General features: G+C 44.6%; 1 protein-coding gene across 2 annotated transcripts in view; it reads right to left on the bottom strand.

The window, feature by feature from the left end:
- Window positions 1-24,246, bottom strand: part of LOC140187317 (E3 ubiquitin/ISG15 ligase TRIM25-like) — a 32,203-nt gene extending 7,957 nt beyond the window's left edge. Inside the window, exons 1-5 of one of the 2 annotated variants that reach the window (XR_011883062.1) lie at window positions 23,383-24,246; window positions 20,129-20,224; window positions 17,261-17,494; window positions 12,855-13,026; window positions 3,551-3,640 (exon numbers count right to left, since the gene is read on the bottom strand). Coding sequence is in view for 1 of the 2 variants with exons in the window: in XM_072242492.1 (XP_072098593.1) it covers window positions 3,551-3,640; window positions 12,855-13,026; window positions 17,261-17,494; window positions 20,129-20,224; window positions 23,383-24,006 (1,216 nt within the window). In the remaining variant the exon portion in view is untranslated. The remainder of the gene's footprint in view (window positions 1-3,550; window positions 3,641-12,854; window positions 13,027-17,260; window positions 17,495-20,128; window positions 20,225-23,382) is intronic. The other variant, XM_072242492.1, reaches the window with a different exon arrangement.
- Between the last annotated feature and the right edge of the window lie 541 nt (window positions 24,247-24,787).

Raw genomic sequence — 24,787 nt, 5'->3', positions numbered from 1 at the left:
TCCCTTCCACCGTCAGATGTCTGAACAGTCTATGAACTTTTCTTTTATTCCTTTTCTTTTGTGCTACTTATTTATTTGATAACTTTTAGCAACTGTTGTACTTTGCTCTGTACGGCTGCTGCAAAACAAAAAATTTCATATAAGTCAGTGATAATAAATCTGAACAGGAGGAAATCTGCAGATGCTGGAATTTCAAGCAACACACATAAAAGTTGCTGGTGAACGCAGCAGGCCAGGCAGCATCTCTTGGAAGGGGTACAGTCGACGTTTCGGGCCGAGACCCTTCGTCAGGACTAACTGAAAGAAGACCTAGTAAAAGATTTGAAAGTGGGAAGAGGAGGGGGAGATCCAAAATGATAGGAGAAGACAGGAGGGGGAGGGATGGAGCCAAGAGCTGGACAGGTGTTTGGCAAAAGGGATATGAGAGGATCATGGGACAGGAGGCCCAGGGAGAAGGAAAAGGGGGAGGGGGGGAAACCCAGAGGATGGGCAAGGGGTATAGTGAGAGGGACAGAGGGAGAAAAAGGAGAGAGAGAGAGAGAGAGAAAAAGAATGTGTGTATATAAATAAATTAATTAATTAATAATAGATGGGGTACAAGGGGGAGGTGGGGCATTAGCAGAAGTTTGAGAAAGTAATGTTCATGCCATCAGGTTGGAGGCTACCCAGACAGAATATAAGGTGTTGTTCCTCCAACCCGAGTGTGGCTTCATCTTTACAGTAGAGGAGGCCGTGGATAGACATATAAAGTATAAAGTATAAAGTATATCAGAATGGGAATGGGACATGGAATTAAAATGTGTGGCCACTGGGAGATCCTGCTTTCTCTGGCGGACAGAGCGTAGGTGTTCAGCGAAACAATCTCACAGTCTGCATCAGATCTCGCCAATATATAGAAGGCCGCATTGGGAGCACCAGACGCAGTATATCACCCCAGCTGACTCACAGGTGAAGTGTCGCCTCAACTGGAAGGACTGTCTGGGGTCCTGAATGGTAGTAAGGGTGGCCACACATTTCAGTTCCACGTCCCATTCCCATTCTGACATGTCTATCCACGGCCTCCTCTACTGTAAAGGTGAAGCCACACTCAGGTTGGAGGAACAACACCTTATATTCCATCTGGGTAGCCTCCAACCTGATGGCATGAACATTGACTTTTCTAACTTTCGCTAATGCCCCACCTCCCCCTCGTACCCCATCCATTATTTATTTATATACACACATTCTTTTTCTCTCTCTCTCCTTTTTCTCCCTCTGTGCCTCTCACTATACCCCTTGCCCATCCTCTGGGCTTTCCCTCCCTCCCCCTTTTCTTTCTCCTTGGGCCTCCTGTCCCATGATCCTCTCATATCCCTTTTGCCAATCACCTGCCCAGCTCTTGGCTCCATCCCTCCCCCTCCTGTCTTCTCCTATCATTTTGGACCTCCCCCTCCCCCTCCCACTTTCAAATCTCTTACTAGCTCTTCCTTCAGTTAGTCCTGACGAAGGGTCTCGGCCCGAATCATCGACTGTACCTCTTCCTAGAGATGCTGCCTGGCCCGATAATAAATCTGATCCTATTTCTGATTTTGAACGTGGACCTTACCTCAAAATTAATTCAATGTATTACTGCAATGTTCTCTAAAAGGTGCATTGGTTGATAACTCCAAACACATTGCTCTTTGGAGGAGACCTCATCAATCATACATTTGAAGGGACCTCAAATGCTTTATATTGATTTACTAGTATGCATTTTTACAGATGTCTTAGAAATCAGATGCTATATATTTATCTACTGTCATCTGCAGGGTGTCCATATCTCAGTCAGGGCATGAGTAGAAGCTCCCCTCAGAGCTTTGACAAAATAATTGAGACTGACCCTGCAGCACAGTGCTAAGGGAGTGATGTGCTGGCTTTGAGTTGAGGTTTAAAATATGAGGGCTTTGTTGATGAAGAGATACCCAAGAATTGAAGTTTGGGAAGCTTTCACTACTGGAATTGAATACAGAAATCAACCCATAGGTGCTCATCCTTGCACCAGTGTGTACAGAGGAGGGATACGACAGCATAATTGTCACTTTGCTAGAAGCCTGCTTTAGAGGCCTTGGATGGAACTGCCTATAGAACAAGGCTGGCAGAATTGGAAATGGAATTGGTATGCCATTATCACATGTGCCAAAGCTGATTTTGCATACTGTTCATACAGATCAATTCATTATATAGTAACTGAGGTGGTACAAGGTAAAACCACGCAGAATGCAGAATAAAGAATTAAAGTTAGAGAGAAAGTGCAGTGCAGGTGTTAGCAGGAAGGCACAATGGAGTACTTGGCAGAGAAACTAGCTTCAATTTAATCTGACGCTCCCTACGGAAGCTCTTCCTCCCAACATGGTAGAGGTGGCCAGCTCTTCCCACACACCTTTGAGGTAATTTATGAGACAGCTTCTACTCAACATCTGAGTCTAAAACTCTTAGATTATAGCCATTGTGAGTGTGTGTAATCCCATTCCAACAACCCCTTCTCTCACTACTACATCCAAAAGACTTTCTGCAAATCCCCCATGCTCCAGTCCTCACTGCCTGCTGCTGGTGGAATTCAGTGAAAACGGAGTCAGCAAGCCTACTGATTCACATCCCATTCCAGTGCAGATACTGGGGCAGTGCTGAAGGAATGCAGCATTGTCAGAGATGGATCTCTTGCAATAGAAGGCTGATTTGTGACTTTGTTGGCCCCAATGGAAAACAAGCAGGGCAGTGTCCTGAATAACACTGTAACCAAGCACACAGACAACTCAAGTCTGCTGAAGGTCGCAGTGTGGCAAGATTTCCTACAGTAAAATTGGAAGTAGATGTTACACTAGTAAAGGTTTTGGAATCACTAAGATTGTGAAAAGGATAATGTCAGTGATAACTGGTGGCAGAAATTAGGTGGTGCACCTATCAGCTTGAACCTGACTCAGGAGGCTGCTCTAGGCAGCAGCTCATTAAACCCACAGGAAAAGCCAGTGGATTCCTCCAGATTAAATACCTGCAACATAATCCTCTTGTAAGCAAAACCTTGTTGTGTTGAAGATACCAAAAGATACGTCAAAACATGCCACCATTAAATCCTGCAGTCCATCTTTGGGATAACTTAACCAGTCCAGTCCAACATTCCCAGCACTGAAACCCAAATGCATGGTTGGTTCAGCTGGCTATGTTATTCACAAATTTAGACTCAGATACATTCACTCTATTCCAAGTTTGTCACAGCATTAAATAACGATCTGGAGGGAGGATGCAATTCAAGGAGTTCACACAGTCTCCTTGAAAATTTAATACGACATTCCCTCCAACTTCTGGGAATCCCTGATCGTTGATTACAGCATTTAAAAAGCCACTACACATTGGCCATCTCAGAGACCCACATGACTGGAATGGAAGTAAGTCACCCTCAACACAATGGACTACCCAAGGAGAAAAATGATTACTTGTTTGGCAAAATGAGACACTGAGGGATCATGATCTATAAGAGCAAATAAATGAATAATACTCATTATCAATTCAAAAAAAAATTGTATGATCTACTTACACTCTTCAAAGCTCCTCCGAATCTTGGGTTCCGGGGAGTCCAGTGAGGTGTGGCAAGGTAAATCTGATGTTTCTGCACTCTTGTCACACCCTGTCCACATGAAGAGAGATAAAAGAGACTTTATTTGTGTATTGTTCTTTGGTATTCATTGCTCTATAATGTCCTCCAGGATTGAACAGATACTCTCTTGCCATGTGCTCAAGCCCGACCCTAGAAACTTGCAACTCCCAGTCCAGTTCTGAAGACCCGCACTGTTGGAGAGGACACACTTATAACAAGATGTTAAAACATGACCTTGCTTACCTCCTCGGATGCAAAAGATTCCATTGTACTTTTTACAAAGGACCAAAGTTTGCCAATGCTGCAAGACAGCAGTGACCTTTTGAACTTTACCTTCTATGTCATCAGCCATAACCCTATAGAAGGTCTTACAAGTGCACGGGAAGTGAGTTAGGATTTTATTGAATGGCGGAGAAGCTAGATGGTTCAGATGGCCGACTCCCCTGTCAGATGGTGAGGGAGCTTGGATAGAGGAAGGGTCACAGAAAGGCATTTGTGGGCAGTAGCTGACCATAATTTAAATGTGTAAGGAAAGAAAGCCCCTGCACCTTCCACAGGCAGACGGAGCAGTTATTTTTAATAAATCTCAGCATTATAGTGGTGACTGCAGCACCCCTTAAGAATGACTTGTTGTGTATGTGGACCACCTTTTCTCAAATATAGCTGGTGCAGGTCAGTTGAGTTTGATCAATGGGACATCAACAGAAATAATTTACAAAATAAGGTGGCCTAGGATTACCTACCCAGCCACATCTCGTGCAGTTTCCTGGATTAATCCTTTGAAAACCAAGTAAAGCATGTGGGAGAGCAAGGAATACAAACAAGTCTTTTCAATTTTTCCATTAACACTTTTTCTTATCAAGCGCAACAAAGATCAAAGGCATCTAGTAAAGCTGTCTCCTTACAGCTTGAGGGGCCCAAGTTCAGTCCTGGCCTCTGTTAGCACGACCTCCCTGTGACCACTTGGGTTTCCTCACAGTGTTCCAGATTGCCCCCACGTAAGATCATAAGAAACAGCAGCAGAAGTCTTATGGCCATCTGACCCATCAGGCTTGCTCCACCATTCTGCTGCCTCCCTGAGTAGAGAATTGTACAGACTCACAACCCTCCGGATAAAGTAGTTTCTCATCTCTGTCTTAAATCTATTCACCTAGACCTTGAGGCTTTGTCCCCTGGTTCTAATCTCACTCCAGAACTAGAATCAGAATCAGGTTTAATGTCACCAGCATATGTTGTGAAATGTGCTGTTTTGTGGCAGCAGTACATTGCAATACATAATAACAAGTAACTATAAATTACAATACAGTGCAAAACGAGAGAAAAAAATATTGAGGTAGTGCTCATGGAAATCTGATGGTGGAGGGGAAATGGCTGTTCCTGAAACACTGAGTGCATGTCTTCAGGGTCCTGTACCTGCCCTTTGATGGTAGCAATGAGAAGAGGGCATGTCCTGAATGATGGGGGTCCTTAATGATTGATGCCATCTTTTTGAGGCATCACCTTTTGAAGATGTCCTTGATGTTGGGGAGGTTAGGGCCCATGATGGACCTGGCTGAGGTTACAACTTTCTGCAGCTTTTTCCAATCCTGTGCAGTGGCCCCTCCATACCAGATGGTGATGCAACTAGTACATCTGTAGAAATTTGCGAGTGTTTTTCATAGCATATCAAGTCTCCCCAAACTTTTAATGAAATATAGCCGTTGTCGTGTAATCACAGCAATACGTTGAGCCCAAGATAGCCCTTTAGAGATACTGACACCCAGGAACTTGAAACTGCTTACCCTTTCCACTTCCGATCCCTTGATAGGGAATGGTGTGTGTTCCCTCAACTTTCCTTTCCTGAAATCCACAATCAATTCCTTGGTCTTACTGACGTTGAGTGCCAAAACGTTGTTGTGATACCACTCAACCAGCTGATCTATCTTGCTCCTGTATGCCTCCTTGTCACCATCTAAAATTCTGCCAAGAATAGTTGTGTCGTCAGCAAATTTTTAGATGATGTTTGAGCTGTGCCTAGCCACACAGTCTATGGAAGGGTGCACAGAGAGCAGAGCAGTGGGCTAAGCACACATCCTTGAGGTGCACCAGTGTTGACTGTCAGTGAAGAGATGTTATTCCCGATCTGTAGCAACTGAGATCACCCAGTGAGGAAGTCAAGGATCCAGTTGCACAGAGAACTACAAGGGCTCAAATTTTACAGCTTGTTGATTAGAACTGAGGTTATGATTGTGTAGCTGTAATCAATAAACAGCAGCCTGACGTAGAGATTGCTATTCTCCAGGTGACCCAAGGCCAAGTGGAGAGCCAGTGAGATTGGATCTGCTAAAAAAAACCTGTTATGGCGATAGGCAAATTGCAGTGAGTCCAGGTCCTTGCCCAGGCAGGAGTTTATTTTAGCCATGACCAACCTCGCAAAGCCCTTCATCACAGTAGATGTGAATTCAACCTTGCGATAGTCGTTGAGGTGGCTCACACTGCTCTTCTTGGGCACTGGTATGATTGTCGTCTTTTTGAAGCAGGTGGGAACCTCCGACTGCAGCAGTGAGAAATTGAAGATCTCCTTGAACACTGCCACGAGTTGGCTATCACGTTTTCAGTACCCTACCAGGTAGACCATCAGGGCCTGACACCTTGCAAAGGTTCACCCTCTTGAAAGATGTTCTGATTTCGGCCTTTGAGACAGAGGTCAGCGTAGCCAGATGCTGCAGGGACTCACAGGGGTTTTATTCTCCCTTTCAAAGCATGCCCGAAAGGCATTGAACTCATCTGGGATCACAGACTTCCAGGATCACAGACTTTCACTTAGTAAGAAATAATGGCTAACGTGCATCCAATTCCGTCTCTAAACTCAATCGGAATTGTTTTCTCGCTCTTAAAATAGCCTTCCGCAGATCGTACCTGGACTTCTTGCAAAGTTCTAGGTCACCGGTCTTGAGTGCCACAGATCTAACCTTCAACAGACTACTAATCTTCTGGTTCATCCACTGGTTTTGCTTTGGGTAAGTCCGGTATGTTCTTGCAAGCAAACAGCTGTTGATGAAGTCGGTGACAACTGGCATATTCATTCAAGTTCTAAGATGAATCCCTGAATACTGTCCAGTCCACCAACTCAAGGCAGTTCTGCAAGTGTTCCTCCACCTCCTTTGACCATTCTTTCATCATCCTCATCAGTGATGCTGTGGTGTTTAGTCTCTGCCTATAAGCTGGGACTATACGTACAGCAAGGTGATCAGAACTTCCCAAGTGTGGGCGTGGGATGGCACAGTAAAGTGTTCTTGAAGGTGGTATAACAGTAGTCAAGTGCATTGGCACCTCTGGTTCCGTAAGTGATATACTGATTTAAAGTTCAAAGTAAATTTAGTGTTAAGTACATACAGTACCTGTCACTATATACAACCCTGAGATTCATTTTCTTGCAGCCATCTCAATAAATCCATAATAGAATAACAACCAGAACAGAATCTAGTCAATCTATTGAAAATCTAATCAAGAAGAAAAGCTTACGAAAGGAAGGATGTGGAAGCCACAGAAAGGGTGCAGAGGAGATTTACATGGATGTTGCCTGGATTGGGGAGCATGCCTGATGAGAATAGGTTGAGTGAACTCTGCCTTTTCTCCTTGGAGCATTGGAGAGGCATTGATTGTCTGGATAGTCAGAGGCTTTTTCCCAGGGCTGAAATGGCTAGCATGAGAGGGCAGAGTTTTAAGATGCTTGGAAGTGGGTACAGAGGACATGTCAGGGGTAAGTGTTTTTTTTTTTACATAGAGAGTGGTGAGTGCGTGGAATAGGCTGCCAGCGGCAGTGGTGGAGGCGGATATGATAGGGTCTTCTAAGAGACTCCCGGACAGGTATATGAAGCTCAGAAAAATAGAGGGCTACGGGTAACCCGAGGTAATTTCTAAGGTAAGGACATGTTCAGCATAGCTTTGTGGGCCGAAGGGCCTGTATTGCGCTGTAGGTTTTCTATGTTTCTATGAAAGGTTCAGAAAACTAGGTAATGACAGAAATCTAGAAGATTATAGTGCTAGCAGGAAGGAGAGAAATTAGGAAGAATGAAATTAGAACAGCCAGAAGGGACCATGAGAAGGCCTTGGCGAGCAGGATTAAGGAAAACCCCAAGGCATTGTGAAGAGCAAGAGGGCAAGACGTGAGAGAATAGGACCAATCAAGTGTGACAGTGGAAAAGTGTGTATGGAACCAGAGGAGATAGCAGAGGTACTTAATGAATACTTTGCATCAGTTGTCGTGTCTCTCCCTCGAGGTCGAGGATGATGGTCTTCATTCCATTGATCTATGTTTGGGCTCTCAAGTGGTTTATGAGTCCAAACTTGACTGGCCCACAGAGTGAAGATGCCTCTCTGTGTATTTGTTTAACGTGTACTTGATATTGCACTCCAAGAAGCATACGATACTTCACAAATCAACCAACTGATTCCAATGGCATGGAAACCACAACGATTGGAGCTGATGGATTTGTTGCAGCCTTCATCCGCCTTCACAGCCGTTGAATTCGAAGTAACTTCATCCGCCTGTTCCACCGTTGAGGTCTTGGTTGGGTTGTTCTTTGTCAGGGACCTCACCCTCAACCTTACCGCCATGGGTGACCCTACCAGGAGCATAGCTCCAGACGGCTTCGCTCTCGGGATATCAGGGTCACACAAGCTTCTCCACTGCAACAAGGTGACAATCCACGGAGAAGTTTGGATCAGTATTCACTAAGGAAAAGGATTCAGTCAAGATTCACAACGAATAGCACACATGACTTGTGGCGAGGGCTGCATACCATCGCAGACTTCAAAGCCAAACGTAGTAGTGCCGCCAACATAGCAGCCTCTCTCCCAGATGAGCTCAAAACGCTTTTATGCTAGGTTCGATGTGCTAACTCTGAGACTCCGAGGAAAGCTACCGCTACAACCTGCAACCTGGTCATCTCTGAGGCTGAGGTATGCAGATGTTTCCAATGAGCGGACAGTCACAAGGCTGTGGGACTGGACAGCATCCCAGGTCGAGTACTTATGATGTGCGCAACACAACTGGCAGGTGGGTTTAGAGACATTTGTAATCTCTCCCTCTCCCAGTGCAGAGTGCCCTCCTGCTTCAAATTATCCACCATTGTCCCTGTACCAAAACAGACTTGATCTGTACATATCAGCTGTGTGTTGAAAAAGGCATAACAGCGCCTCTTTCATCTCAGGCAGTTGAGGAAGTTTGGTGTGGACACCCAAATCCAAAGAACTTTCTACAGGGGCACAATTGAGAGCATCCTGACTGGCTACATCACTGCTTGGTATGGGAACTGTACCTCCCTCAATCGCAGGACTCTGCAGAGTGTGATGCAGATAGCCCAGCGCATCTGTAGTCATGAACTTCCCACCATTCAGGACATTTACAAGGTCATGTGTGTAAAAAGGGCCCATAGGATCTTTGAGGACCCAAGCCATCCCAACCACAATCTTTTCCAGCTGCTACCATCCGGGAAATTGTACCGCAGCATAAAAGCCAGGACCAACATGCTTCGTGAACTCACGCTGATTTGAGTGCACTCCAAGTTTGCGGATGACACGAAGCTGGGCGGCAGTGTTAGCTGTGAGGAGGATGCTAAGAGGATGCAGGGTGGCTTGGAGAGGTTAGGTGAGTGGGCAAATTCATGGCAGATGCAATTTAATGTGGATAAATGTGAAGTTATCCACTTTGGTGGCAAAAATAGGAAAACAGATTATTAACTGAATGGTGGCCGATTAGGAAAAGGGGAGGTGCAATGAGACCTGGGTGTCATTATACACCAGTCATTGAAAGTGGGCATGCAGGTACAGCAGGCGGTGAAAAAGGCAAATGGTATGCTGGCATTTATAGCGAGAGGATTCGAGTACAGGAGCAGGGAGGTACTACTGCAGTTGTACAAGGCCTTGGTGAGACCACACCTGGAGTATTGTGTGCAGTTTTGGTCCCCTAATCTGAGGAAAGACATCCTTGCCATAGAGGGAGTACAAAGAAGGTTCACCAGATTGATTCCTGGGATGGCAGGACTTTCATATGAAGAAAGACTGGATGAACTGGGCTTGTACTCGTTGGAATTTAGAAGATTGAGGGGGGATCTGATTGAAACGTATAAAATCCTAAAGCGATTCGACAGGCTAAATGCAGGAAGATTGTTCCCGATGTTGGGGAAGTCCAGAACGAGGGGTCACAGTTTGAGGATAAAGGGGAAGCCTTTTAGGACCGAGATTAGGAAAAACTTCTTCACACAGAGTGGTGAATCTGTGGAATTCTCTGCCACAGGAAACAGTTGAGGCCAGTTCATTGGCTATATTTAAGAGGGAGTTAGATATGGCCCTTGTGGCTACGGGGATCAGGGGGTATGGAGGGAAGGCTGGTGCAGGGTTCTGAGTTGGATGATCAGCCATGATCATAATAAATGGCGGTGCAGGCTCGAAGGGCCGAATGGCCTACTCCTGCACCTATTTTCTATGTTTCTATATTATATTGAATGTTCTATTTATTATAAATTACTATGATTGCACATTGCACATTTTGATGTAGACGCAATGTAAAAATGTTTACTCCTCATGTACATGAAGGATGTAAGAAATAAAGTCAATTCAATTCTTGGCGATTGTAGGGATGACTTACAGCGAATTGAAAAGCTTGAGCATATAGACGTTAAGAGGATATGCTGGAGCTTTTGGAAAGCACCAAGTTGGATAAGTCTCCGGGACCGGATGAGATGTACTCCAGGCTACTGCGGGAGGCGAGGGAGAAGATTGCTGAGCCTCTGGCAATGATCTTTGCATCATCAGTGGGGACCGGAGAGGTTCCGAGGGATTGGAGGGTTGCAGATGTTGCTCCCTTATTCAAGAAAGGGAGTAGATATAGCCCAGGAAATTATAGACCAGTGAGTCTTACTTCAGTGGTTGGTAAGTTGATGGAAAAGAACCTGAGAGGCAGGATTTATGAACATTTGGAGAGGCATAATATGATTAGGAATAGTCAGCATGGCTTTGTCAAAGGCAGGTCGTGCCTTACGAGCCTGAATGAATTTTTTGAGGATGTGACTAAACATATTGATGAAGGTAGATGTAGTGTATATGGATTTCAGCAAGGCATTTCATAAGGTACCCCATGCCAGGCTTAGTGAGAAAGTAAGGAGGCATGGGATCCAAGGGCACCTTGCTTTGTGGATCCAGAGCTGGCTTCCCCACAGAAGGCAACAAGTGCTTATAGATGGGTCATATTCTGCATGGAGGTCGTTCTAAAGTGGTGTGCCTCAGGGATCTGTTCTGGGTCCCCTTCTCTTTGTGATTTTTATAAATGACCTGGATGAGGAAGTGGAGGGATGGGTTAGTAGATTTGCTGATGACACAAAGGTTGGGGGTGCTGTTGATAGTCTGGAAGGTTGTCAGAGGTTACAACAGGACATTGATAGGATGCAGAACTGGGCTGAGAAGTGGCAGATGGAGTTCAACCCAGATAAGTGTGAGGTAGTTAATTTTGGTAGGTCAAATGTAATGGCAGAATATGGTATTAATGGTAAGACTCTTGGCGGTGTGGAGGATCAGAGGGATCTTGGGGTTCGAGTCCATAGGACACTCAAAGCTGCTGCACAGGTTGACTCTGTGGTTAAGAAGGCACAGGGAGCATTGGCCTTCATCAACCGTGGGATTGAGTTCAAAAGTCGAGAGGTAATGTTACAGCTATACAGGACCCTGGTCAGACCCCACTTGGAGTACTGTACTCAGTTCTGGTCACCTCACGATAGGAAGGATGTGGAAACTGTAGAAAGGGTGCAGAGGAAATTTACAAGGATATTGCCTGGATTGGGGAGCATGCCTTAAGCGAATAGGTTGAGTGAACTCTGCCTTTTCTCCTTGGAGAGTCGGAGGATGAGAGGTGACCTGATAGAGGTGTATAAGATGATGAGAGGCATTGACCGTGTGGATAATCAGAGGTTTTTCCCAGGGCTGAAATGGCTAACACGAGAGGGCACAGTTTTAAGGTGCTTGGAAGAAGGTACAGAGGAGACGTCAGGGCTAAGTTTTTTTACGCAGGGAGTGGTGAGTGCGTGGAATGGGCTGCCGGCAACGGTGGTGGTGGAGGTGGAGGTGGATACGGTAGGGTCTTTTAAGAGACTCCTGGATAGGTACATGGAGTTTAGAAAAATATAGGGCTATGGTAACCCGAGGTAATTACTAAGGTAAGTACATGTTCAGCACAGCATTGTGGGCCGAAGGGCCTGTATTGTGCTGTAGGCTTTCTATGTTTCTCGAATCAATGAAAGACCACAACAACTTGGGCATTCAAGCAGTGTGCAAAAGACTACAAACTGTAGAAGTATAAAAAGAAAGAAAGAATAAATAAATATCAAGAATATGAGATGAAGAGTCTTTGAAAATGAGTCCATAGGTTGTGGGAACATTTCAATGATGGCTCGGTGGGTTAAAATGCCCATTTCTGTGCAGAACAAACCTACAAATCCCCAAAAATGGTCGACTGACAATTCAGAAAACAAAGATACTTCTCACTTTCCAACTGGCCTTGAGACTCAAGCTTTGAGGTATTAAGTGGCCAATGACAGTGGGCACAGGGATGTGGTTACTGCAAGCAGCAAGTCAGCGTGATGACATCTCCTATAGTTGAAGAATAAACATGAATTTACAATGGGACTATAACACAAGGGAATCTACCTCCTGCCACTTGGTGTTTATGGAGTTCAAATGAACTTATTCTGTATGTACTCCATCAACATATAATTCTGTAATTTGGTTTTCTTTTTCTCTTTATTATTACGTATTGCATTGTCCTGCTCCCACAAAGTTAACAATTTCACAACATATGCCAGTGGTATTAAACCTGATTCTGATTCTCATAGCTGAGTTGGTGTTAATTTTAGATGGACAGCTGGAATGATCTCTGCTCCTGTACATACATACACACGCACACAGACTGATATCCCAAATACAAACCATGTTTCGATGGTTCAAAAATATGAATATTTTGGAATATTCATATTGTTGAAGCATTATGAATACTGGCCACTCAGCAGCACAAACCTGTTCTGCACAATATACACAGTGAATGGTACAGATTTAGTGTGCACTTACTATCTCAAACTCTGTGACGCAACTGACACACCATTATATCAACCACTGCTGTTAGTTGGGTGAGGGAGGTTTGATTAGAGATCACTCTTGTGAGCTGCCTGGGTAAACAGAACCCACGAGTGCCACAAATACGGAATTCACTGACCTCTCCTCTCCGTGCTCTTCAGTCTGCGCTTCATTGCTCTCCGCAGGCACTCCTTCACTTGCGACGAGAGCTCGGCGGCAGCCCGGCTCGCACGGGCCAGCTTGAAATCAAAGTCGGACTTGAACCGTGGGACGTCAGGGACCTGTGAAACATTGCTGAAGCAGAGGGAGTCCTGGCAGGAAACAGAAGAAAAAGAGCTTATGTTTCCATTTGAATATCGAACAATGAATTTAAAATTTAATCATTGTTCTACCACAGCAACAATGTTGTATACAGTAAGATTCCACAAAAAGCTATGAAATAATTAAATAATTTGTTTCTTGGGGTTAGTTAAGTGGCTGTCATCATTCATCCTTTTCACCTTTATCTCTACCTTCCAAAAGTGCTGAAGGATCATTTACATCCACTGAGAGGGGATAAAGAGCCTTTGATCCCTGTTTCACCCAAACTATGAAAGCCTTGACAATGCTGCACTTTCTCAGTACAGCACTGGACTGTCATACTGCATGTGAGCTCGTGGTTTGGGAAGAGACTCAGTGAGTTACACCAACTGAGCTGCAGCCACAAATGAGGTGTCACAATTTTCACAACTTGTACAATAGTCCGAGGGGTGCAAAGGGTTGTCACTCTGCCGTATGTTCTCAGATCAATGGTCCCTTCAGACCTCCTAGCCCTTTCCACCAGTTACTTGGAATGGAAACAGAGGAATGACCCTAGGTATATCAGCAAAGGTCTCAGTACACAAGGATTGCTTCCCAAAGCAAGCAGTAATCACTAATTTGCGGTTCCACATTAGGGCGACACATGGGGCATTTGTGGGGCACTGAATTACAAAAGGGCATTATAATGTTGTCACAAAGGTGAATAAGACTGACAAGAGAAAGAATCTGAAGAAGCAGCAAAGGATGACAGAAGAATGAAAATTATAAAATGAAGATAAAATAGCAAGAAGGGAAATTGAAGATTGTAAGATTGTAGCAAAAACTAGGAGTGGGTTGACTAGAAGGATTACTTGAGAAATTATAACAGAGAAGAGAGAAATGGTTGAGGCATTAAATAAATGTTTTGACAGTGACCAGCAACATTTCCATAAGGTACGGAGCCAAGACCATGTCCCTCAGCTGTTCCTAAATATCAGACATTTAGAAACTGGGCAACAGAAATTAGTAGAATCAAAGGTGCTACTCGAGATTCTTAAAAAGCTGGTTATGGATATAGCAAATGCCAAACATAACACAGAGATAAACCCTGCAGAATAAAAGACAGTAAACACCATCCCTATTGAAGCAAGGACAAAGAGAGAAAAAAGAAAAATCTGCCATTGAACTGTTACAGCATAGACTAGCTTATTCATTCTCGGCTGGCTTCAAATAGAGTTGATCCTGTTAGTTGTGTTGTCCTCTTCCTTCATCTCAGTCTATCAAATAATTTGTTCCCTCTGACTCCCACTTGAAAACACCGACTGATTTTATTCCACCACATTTACAGGCAGCCAATCACAAAATGCAGCACCACCAAGTAAAATAAAACCCTTGAAGCATCTGATTCTGGGACCAGCTTCACTCTGGAGCAAACTCAATGGGCTAAATGGCCAAATTCAGTTCCTATGTTTTATGGACTTATCCAATCCTGTGTGCTGCAAGCAGAACAACTCCAGCTTCTTCAGCTAAATCTCATAGCTGAAACCCTCCACCCCAGTAAGTGACAATCTGCAACCTCTAACAGCGTCCCTGAACACTCTCCCTGAAGTAAACTGACCAGGCTTGGACACAGTTCCCCTCTTGTGGACCAACCCAGTGTTACATGCAGATCAACACCACTTGGAAAATGGTTATAAACACAAGAAAGTCTGCAGATAATGGAAATCCAAAGCAACACCTGCAAAATGCTGGAGGAATTCAGCAGGTCAGGTAGCATCTATGGAACTGAATAAACAGTTAATGTTTCAGGCAGAGACCCTTCTAAATGAACAAGAAGTCTCAACCCAAAGCGTCAACTGTTTATTCTTTTTCACAGAAACTGCCTGCCCTGCTGAGTTGCTCCAGCATTTTGTTATTGTTGCAAATGAATAAACAGCTGATGTTTTGGGCCAAGACCATTTTTATTTTGGAAAGTGGCCACATGCACCAAGGCACAGTGGAAAACTTCTTTTGTATGTCATCCAGAAAGACTGTTTCATCACATCAGTACATCAAGGTAGTACAAAGGGAAAAACAATAACAGAATGCAGAATAAAGTGTTACAGATACAGAGAAAGTGCAGTGAAGGCAGACTATAGGGTACAAGGTCAAAACTATATAGATTGTGAGCTCGAGTCCATTCTATCATACAAGAAATCTTTTCATTAATACCACAACAGTGAGATAAAACTGTCCTTGAGCCTGGTGGCTCATAATTTCAGGCTTTTTCACTCTCTTCCTGATGGAAGGGGGAAGGAGAGAGAATGTCCAGGATGGGTGGGGTCTTGGATTCTATTGGCTACTTTCCTGAGGCAGCAAACCATTCGAGTCCATGGAGGGAGGTTGGTTTCCGTGATATGCTGAGCTCCTTTCCTACTCTATGCATGTCTATAAATCCCAGATTCCCATTTGCTTTACAGTTGTTACTCGGTCAAAATCATCTCACATTCTCTCAATCAAATTGCATCACTTCAACAGACACATAGGGCTATGTGTAATTACCCTAGGTAATTTCTAAAGTAAGTACATGTTCGGCACAGCATTGTGAGCTGAACGGCCTGTATTATGCTGTAGGTTTTCTACGTTTCTATGTTCTATGTACATCTCTACTGAAATTTGATTAATCATCTGCCCACAAAACAAGCCCTTCTGTGTTATCCGACAATCCTCCTCACTGTTAACTATACTTCCAGGCTTTTCAAATCTGCAAACTGAAAAGCCCCACGCACCGATTAATGAATAACCAAATGAAAAATATTGTGGTCCCAACTCTGACCCTGGGGCTTGTCTCAAGGACCAATATACCAGTAAAAACAATCAACAAAAGCAATATGGTGTGCAGGATCACCTGTGGAGGAGCAACACGAACTATGTCAGACAGACAGGACGTAACCTCTCAACTCATTTACGGGAACACAAACTGGCAGTATGGAGACATGATCCACTGTCGCTGATCTCAGTGCATGAAGACTAAGAAGGACACTACCATAACTCCGACACTGTGGAGGTTTTGGCACAGGCAAACATGAAGCAGGTACGAGAACTTTTCGAAGTGTGGTTCTCTTCTGATAACTTTGAAAACAAACATATTGAAATAGATGCCATCTACAAACCCCTAAGGTTAAAGAAACGCCAGCCAATGGAATTCAAAGGTCAACTGAAGGAGTAACTAATCAGGAGCAATCGAACAGGGGGCTATATTAACAGGAACACTCCTAGAGAGAAACACAAACAACTGCAGATGTTACCTCAACTGGTGATAAAACGTCTGCAAGATAATTGCCAAGCTCAGTGAAAAGCACAAACAAAAAGTATCATTGGATCCGGGAATCACCTGGGGAGATCAGTGGATGAGATCAAGGATCAGCTGGGAACTGGCTCAATTGCAGAGCAGTCTCAGTGAGGCTCCCATTTCTATATTTTCAATGTCAATTAAATGGCTTTACTTACCATATAACATAGCCCTTCTTGCACTGAGTGGCACAGTAGCATAATGTTAGCAATACTTTACAGTACAGGAGACCTGGGTTCAATTCCCAACGCTGCATGTAAAGAGCTTGTATATTTTCCTCGTGACCACGTGGGTTTCCTCTGAGTGCTTCAGTTTCCTCCCACAGTCCAAAGACATACGATTGCAGGTTAATAGGTAATTGTAAATTGTCCCATGATTAGGGTATAGTTAAATCACAAGACCACATGAGAAAGGAGCAGAAGTCGGCCATTCGGCCCATCGAGTCTGCTTCGCCATTTTATCATGAGCTGGGTATTACTGGGTCAGTAGGGCCTATTCCTCACCGTATCTCAATAAATAAATTGTGATTTAAAAGACCAAATTGTTAAATACACCAAAAATATCTAAAATTACGCTGCAGTGAATGAAGACAGAAACACAAAAGGCTGCAGATGTTGGAATCTGGAGCAAAAAACAAGAAGCTGGAGGAGGTCAGCAGGTCAGACTGAATTTATTGGAGGGAGATGAACAGTGGAGGTGCTCTATGTCGAGACCCATTACCTGGACTGAAAGATAAATGGGGTAGCCCAGCCCTCTTTATATTGGCTATCTCTCCTCTTATCCTTCTGTCCACCTGCAGGGTCTCAACCCGAAATGACAGCTGTCCATATCCCTCTACAGATGCTGCCTGACCGCTGAGTTCTTCCAACACCTTGTTTGTGCTGCAAAAAATTAAATTTGAAACTGCGAGTTTGCTGATGAACTAATAATTTTACCTGCACTAACTTGAAGTTATCACTCTTGTTGGCCAAGATTTCCAGCTGGAGTTTCTTCTCTCGGAGCTCCATACACTTCTGTTCTAGTTGGGCCCTGGTGGCTTTGACCTCCGTCAAGGCTGCCTGTTGCTCCCTCCCAATTATCGCAATCACCACTCTCAGGGCCTCATCAAGGGATTCTGTCATCGCAGAGAAATGGTTGGTGATCTCCATTTCCACTTTCTGAGAGGTTCGCTGAAGAGAGACAAGAGAATTTTCGGTTGAGGAATGGGACAGAGGAAAGCAGCAGGACTGGAAGCCTGTTCACATTTCAGATGTTATATACAGTTCATCTACTAACTTCATGAGAGGACAACCCTCTTGGTGACTTCCATCATCTCTGATCTTTTAAATCTTTTTCTTTTGGGAGAGGGAATCACAAACTAAAAGGTATAGGTTTAAATGAGAGGGGAAAGATTTAAAAGAGACCTGAGGGGAAACTTCTTCACATATAAAGTGGTGCGTATATGGAACAAGTTGCCCGAGGAAGTCGGTGAGGCAGGTACAACAACAACATTTTAAAGACAGTTGGACAGATACATGTATAGGAAAGGTTGATTGGGAATATGGATCAAATGCATGCAAGTGGAACTAGCTGTGAAGGGCAGCTTGTTCAGCACGGCACAAAATCATAGTCATATATAGAATACAGGTGACCCAGGTTCAATTCTCACTGCTGCCTATAAAGAGTTTGTACATTCTCTCCATGACTGCATGGGTTTCCTCCAGATGCTCTGGTTTCTTCTCACAATCCAAAGACCAAATAAGAGAAGATCTGCAGATGCTGGAAATCCGAGCAACACACACAAAAAGCTGGAGGAACTCAGCAAGCCAGGCAGTATCTATGGGAAAAAATACAGTTGACGTTTTGGCCGAAACCCTTCGGCAGGATTGGAGAAATAAACTGAGGGGTAGATTTGAGAGGTGGGGGAGGGGAGAGAGAAACACCAGGCAATAGGTGAAACTTGGAGGGGGAGGGATGAAGCAAAAAACTAGGAATTTAAATGGTGAAAGAGACAGAAGGCCATGGAAGAAAGAAAGAAGGGGGGAGAGGAGCACCGGAGGGAGGCAATGGGCAGTTTGGAGGCTACCCCAACAGAATATCAGAATATAAGGTGTTGTTCCTCCAACCTAAATGTGGCCTTATCCTGACAGAGGAGGAAGCCATGGATAGTCATATCGGAATGGGAATGGGAATGGGAAGTGGAACTAAAATGGGTGGCCACTGGCAACTTGTTCCATATACACACCACAGTTCTGGCAGACAGAACGTAGATGCTCGGCGAAGCGGTCTCCCAATCTACGTCGGGTCTCATTGATATACAAGAGGCCACACTGGGAGCCAAATCCAAAGACCTTCTGGTTGGCAGATTAATTGGTCATTGTAAATTGTCCCATAATTAGTCTAGGATTAAATTGCTGGACGATGCGACTCACAAGGGCCGGAAGAGCCTATTCCGCAATATATCTCAATAAACAAACATAGATGAGATGGGCCGAAGGACCTGTTTCCTGTGCTGTATTACATGCACCAAGATGACCTCCCACTCACCCACTGTCACCTCCAAGTGCCAGGAATGAAGGGAAAGGAGTCCGATGCACATTTGCAGCTCTAGCTATTAGTGAATAAATACTTGATGGGAGATAGAGATACATAACTAATGCTGAATGGATGGAAACTACTTTAGTCACAGAGCCATAGAGGCCCTTCAGCCCAACTCATCCATGCTGACTGTTTTGCCCAGTGTTTCTTTCCCATCTGCCCATGTTAAACTCAGAGTTCTCAAAACTTCTCCTATCCATGTTCTTATCTCAACAGCTTTTAAAATGTCACTGAAGTGCCCAGCTCAACCACTATTTCTGGCACCTCATTCCACATACCCACCTCACTTTGTCTGATGCTGCTGCCCCATTTTCATGAAATAGCCTGGCTCTGATTACTTTCTGAGATGAACTGAAATTTTTCACTTATTACAAAAGGAGAGAGAGGAAAGCAGAGGTCAATACCACCTGCTGACAGAGAACTGCAGGAAGGAAGGAAGAGAAGGCCCTTTCAATTCCAAATGGGAATTAAGCAGCAGACCCACGAGTCAGTCTTCATCAGTGGAATCGAGGTAAAGAAGGTCAGTAGCTTTAAATTCCATGGTATTAACTTGTCAGAAGATCTGTCCTGGGACCAGCACAAAAGAGCCATCAACAGCGCCTCGATTCAGCATGTCAACGAAACCTTTGACAAATTACTATAGATGCACTGTGAAGAGTTTGTTAACTAGTTGCATCACAGCCTAGTACGGAAACACCACCACCCAGGAATGGAAAAGTGATGGAAATAACAGTCCCTCAGAGACAAAGCCATCCCCATCACTGAGTACATTTACATGGGAGCACTGCCACAAGAAAGCAGCATCAATCATCAAAGACCCCCTACCAGGCTCTGTCCTATTGTCAATAATGCCAATGGGCAGGAGGTACAGAAGCCTTAAGTCCCACACCAACAAATTAAGGAACAGTTATTACCCTACAACCACTAGGCTCCTAAACCAGAGTGGATAACTGCATTTACCATTACTCTAAACTTCTATGAACTACAATATACAGACGCACTTTCAAGGACTTTTACAACTCATGTTCTCCCCATTATTTTTATTGCAAAGTTTGCTTTCTTTTGCTGTTAGCTGTTTATGTAAAGTTTTCTGTAAAATTCCATTGTGTTTCTTTTTTCCAGTAAATATGTTCAAGAAAATTAATCTCAAGGTAGAGTGCAAGGTACTATATACATACTTTGATAATAAATTTACCTTGAACATTGACCCAAGGTGTCTAACTCACCACAATAGAGTCCATATTTTGCTGAAGTGATCCAATCTCAAGCAATGTCTCCTGCAGCTGTTTTCCCATTTCCAAGTCAGTCTTCTGAAGTTCCTTCTGCAAAATGAGAAAGTAAATAGTGACAATGGAGAAGCAGGAAATGTCCTCAGTGGAGTCACAGCAGGAGGCAGAGGGAGGGTCTGGGACCAAAAGTCTAATCATATCTCAGTGCTTGATACAGCTCAGTAGCTAACTTCATGAGGAGGCCACGTTACAAATAACCTGCCCTTTCTTTCCAATATTTTTATTAATTTATATATAAGAATACAGAGTACAGGAAAAAAATATGTCAATACATTAAACTAAATCGCATATAAAGACTACTTACCCTATATACGTACAAATTAATTAGTTCGTACATTGAAAAATAATAATTTTTTTATATAAAAAAATCTAACCCACTATCAAGACCGAACCTGATTAATAGAAAAAAAAGATTGTTAGTCATCATTTGTGCTTTAACAGCAAATCAAAGGTTTTGAAAATAATTCAGAAATCCCCACAATATTTGAAAGTCTTGATTAGATTCGAAGACTGAACATCGAATCTTCTCTAAATTTAAACATGACATCACATCACATAACCATAGGGCACGAATAGGAGGGGCCACATCTTTCCATTTAAGCAAAAGCATCCTTCTGGCCATAAGAGACATAAAAGCCAAAATGTGCAAATCAGATGGCTCCAAAATAATATCCTTTCCTCCAACAATACCAAATAAAGCAGTCAAAGGATTAGGCTTGAAATTTACTTTAAAAAGTATCGAAAAAGTTTGAAATACTTCTTTCCAATATTTTCCAAGACTCAGACATGTCCAAAACATATGAATGAGTGAAGATTCTCCATTATTACATTTATCACAATACGGAGATATATCTAAATAAAAACGAGACAACTTATCCTTAGTCATATGGGCCCTATGGACCACTTTAAATTGTAGGAGAGAGTGGTGGGCACATAACGATGAAGTGTTGACCAATTTAAAAATTTGATTCCAAGTTTCCTCAGAAATTGAAGTCTGTAAATCTTGTTCCCAAAGATTTTTAATTTTATCTAAAGGAACACTTCTCATTCCCAACAGCATATTATAAATATTAGATATAGATCCATTATAAAAAGATTTCAGATTAAAGATTACATCTAGTAGATTCTTATCAGGACTTTTAGGAGATGTACTTATTTGAGACTGTAAAAAATCTCTTATTTGTAGATATCGAAAAAATGAGTTTTGTTTAAACTATATTTAGTTGACAATTGTTCAAAACGAAAAAAGACTTTCCTCTACAAACAAGTCCTGAAAACGTTTAATACCTAATCTATCCCATTCTTTAAAAGCCACATCAATCATAGAGGGTTTAAAAAATAATTAGAGAAAATGGGACTCGAAAGAGAAATTCTCAGCAAGCCAAAATATTTTCGGAATTGTATCCAAATCCTCATTGTGTGTTTAACTACTAGACTATCAGTTAAACTACTCAAAGACAAAGGAAGTGAGGATCCAAGAAGAGAAATAACATTGAATTTATTAACAGAATTAGCTTCTAAAAATAACCCACATCGGGCAATCCTCACGATTTATATAATATAACCAAAACGTAAGATTTCTTATATTAACTGCCCAATACTAAAATCTAAAGTTTGGTAAGGGTAATCCCCCATTCTTTTTATCTTCGTGAAGATGAATTTTATTTAATCTAGAACGCTTATTCTTCCATATATAAGATATAATAGTCAAGAGAATCAAATAAGGATTTAGGAAAGAAAACCAGCAATGCTGCCCTTTCTGTCTCGAGGATTGATCAGAGAACATTTGGAGTATTATCAGCAATTTTGGTCCCATATCTAAGAAAGAATTTGCTGGCATTCGAGAGGATCCAGAGGAGGTTTACAAGGATGACCCCCGACATGAAAGGGTATATATATGAGGTGCATAGGATGGCTCTGAGCCTGTACATGCTGGAGTTTAGAAGAATGAGGGAGAATCTCATTGAAACATACTGAATATTGTAAAAGCCTAGATAAAGTGGATATGGAGAAGATGTTTCCATTAAATGGAGAGTCCAGGACCAGAGAGCACAGCCTCAGAACAGAAGAAATCCGTTTAGAACAGCAATGAGGAGGAATTTCTTCAGCCAGTGGGTGGTGAATCTGTGTAATTCATTGCCACAGACATCTGTCAAGGCCAGGTCATTGGGTATATTTAAAGTGGAGGCTGATAGTAAAATGTTAAGGGTAAAAGGCAGGAAAATGAGGTTGCGAGGAAAAATATCTCAGCTGTAATTGAATGGCAGAGTAACTCGATGGGCCAAATGGTCAGATTCTGCTCCTGTCTTATGGTCTTACTGTCCAACATCCAAATGACCTTCCTCTCAACCCAAGGTAAACCCTGCCATCAGCATCTCGCCTTCTCTCAGGCAACCTACACCCCCCACCCCCACGGTCCGAAACACCTGTCTCTACCACCTTACCGACCCATGTCTCACCACCCAGATGACAGCCAGCTCACTCCCTGGCAAACCCCTCTCGACCTACATCATTCTGTCACCAAGGGAACTCCCAGCATTGCAATATAAACTCCTGCAATGACACCTCCCCCCACTCTCTAATCAACCTCAGGCAATCTCTGCCCCCTCGTACCCCAGACACCCTACATTCCCTCAACCCCTTGCCAAACAGCACTCCTCCCAAGTGACTCCTTCCTTTTCAGTCCCAGCGCCATCCCCCCCCCGTGACCTCTCACTTCTTCGTGCCCAGGTGACCCATGTAGCCCTTCCTGATTTGAGACATGGCCAATACACACAAGGGACATCATACCCCTCACTATAGGGTGATCCCATCCCATCCCGAACCTCAGCCCCTCTCTACTAGGTGACCCCTACCTCCTCAGATGGCCTCTCAAACCACCCAGGTGACACCTTTACACTCCCACCCCAGTAACCCCTTCACCACCTCCACAAGAAACAGCTGTCCCCTCACCCCTAAGTGATCCCACTCTCCTAGTCAAAACCCCTGACCTTTAGAGAGATTACGCTGCTCTTTCACCCGCCCCAGGGCATCCCCTTTCCAGTGATCCTCACCCCAAGTGAACCCAGGTGATCCCTTCACTCCCAGTTGACACCTGACTCCCCGGTGACCCCGAACCTCTTGCACGGTGACCCTTAACCCCCCAGGTGACCTCTGCCTTCCTCGCCCCACAGCTGAGCCTTGCCTCTCACCCTCCGGCTGTCGGCCTCCTGGTCCAGCGATACCACCTGATGTTCCCGGTGCTCGGCGGCCAGGCACAGGCCGCAGATGAAAGTGCGGTCGGTCCGGCAGAAGAGCTCCAGGTGCTTGCGGTGCGGCGCGCACTTGCGGCGGCCCACGTCGGCGGCGGGCGGCGCCAGCGGGTGGTCGCGGAAGGCGGCGCTGAGCCGGTGCGGCCGCAGGTGCCGCTCGCAATACGAGGCCAGGCAGAGGAGGCAGGAGCGGGCGGCGGGCAGCCGGGCTGCCGGACACACGTCGCAGGGTGTCACTCCAGCTCCGGCCTCCCCCTCCTCGTCAGCCTCGGCCTCGGCCTCGGCCTCGGCCACCAGCTCCTCCGCGATGCCGCCCAGTATCGGGTTCGGCCGCAGCGCCGGCCTCGGACTGAAGCTCTGGCGACAGTGAGGGCAGCTGTAGCCCCCGCCGGCCGCTGGCTGCTCCCACAGCCGCTCGATGCAGGCCAGGCAGAAGCTGTGGCCGCACGGCAGGGTGGCCGGCTGTCGGAACACTTCCAGGCAGATGGGACACAGCAGCCGGTCAGCCGACACCCGCACCCGGGCAAGGGCCGAGCTGCTGCCCTCTCCTTCGGCCATGGCCATTGTTGCAGCTTGGCTGTCCCCCGCTGCCGGGTTTTCTTAAGAGACGTAGACTGTCGGGGCGGATCGGCGAAGAAACCCTCCCACTGACCGCGACCGACCCTGCTGTTTTCCGCCCGTGACGGGGCCTTTCCCTGTGCAGAGCCAAGTAGGGAAACCCTGGACAAGCAAGGAGCGGGACCTCCGCTCAGGGCCAAGGCTGGAAACCCTCTTCTCTTCCCCGGGGCAATGCATGGGCCAGGACACCAGTCAGAGGTTCCCACCCCCGAACGAACAAGCGCAGGGTTGCCGCTCCCTGTAATACTGTATTGATGGGGCTCGGACACCGCTGTTGATTGAACAACCACGTTTATTCACCAGGCTTCCATTTTCACTTCCCCTCGTCCTGACGCTACCAATACACTGTGAATTACCAGAACAAGGCCTCTAGGTACGCCCTTCTTACAATGCAACATCCATGACATAAACTAAAAAAACCTTACCTTCTTGTACTGTATTCTGCTTTGTAGCTTACAATACTAACAGCAGTGTATTTCCTTTTACTAACATAGACTAATAAACCTTTTATTTCACACCTTGGAACTTATGACATGTGTGACTTTGCCTCAAACTGTGTGAGACTGTATGAATGTCTAGTCTCTATATCTAGCTGGAAGTTTGACTTGTCTCCCAGAGACAATGGAGGGCGATGTGGGAAGGAAGGGTTAGGTTGATCTTGGAGTTGGTTAAAAGCTCAGCACAACATCATGAGCCAAAGAGACTGTGCTGTGCTGTTTTATATAAG

Source organism: Mobula birostris, chromosome 24, assembly GCF_030028105.1.
Source record: "Mobula birostris isolate sMobBir1 chromosome 24, sMobBir1.hap1, whole genome shotgun sequence".
Taxonomy (NCBI): Eukaryota; Metazoa; Chordata; class Chondrichthyes; order Myliobatiformes; family Myliobatidae; genus Mobula; species Mobula birostris.
This window is presented reverse-complemented; position numbering and strand designations above follow the sequence as displayed.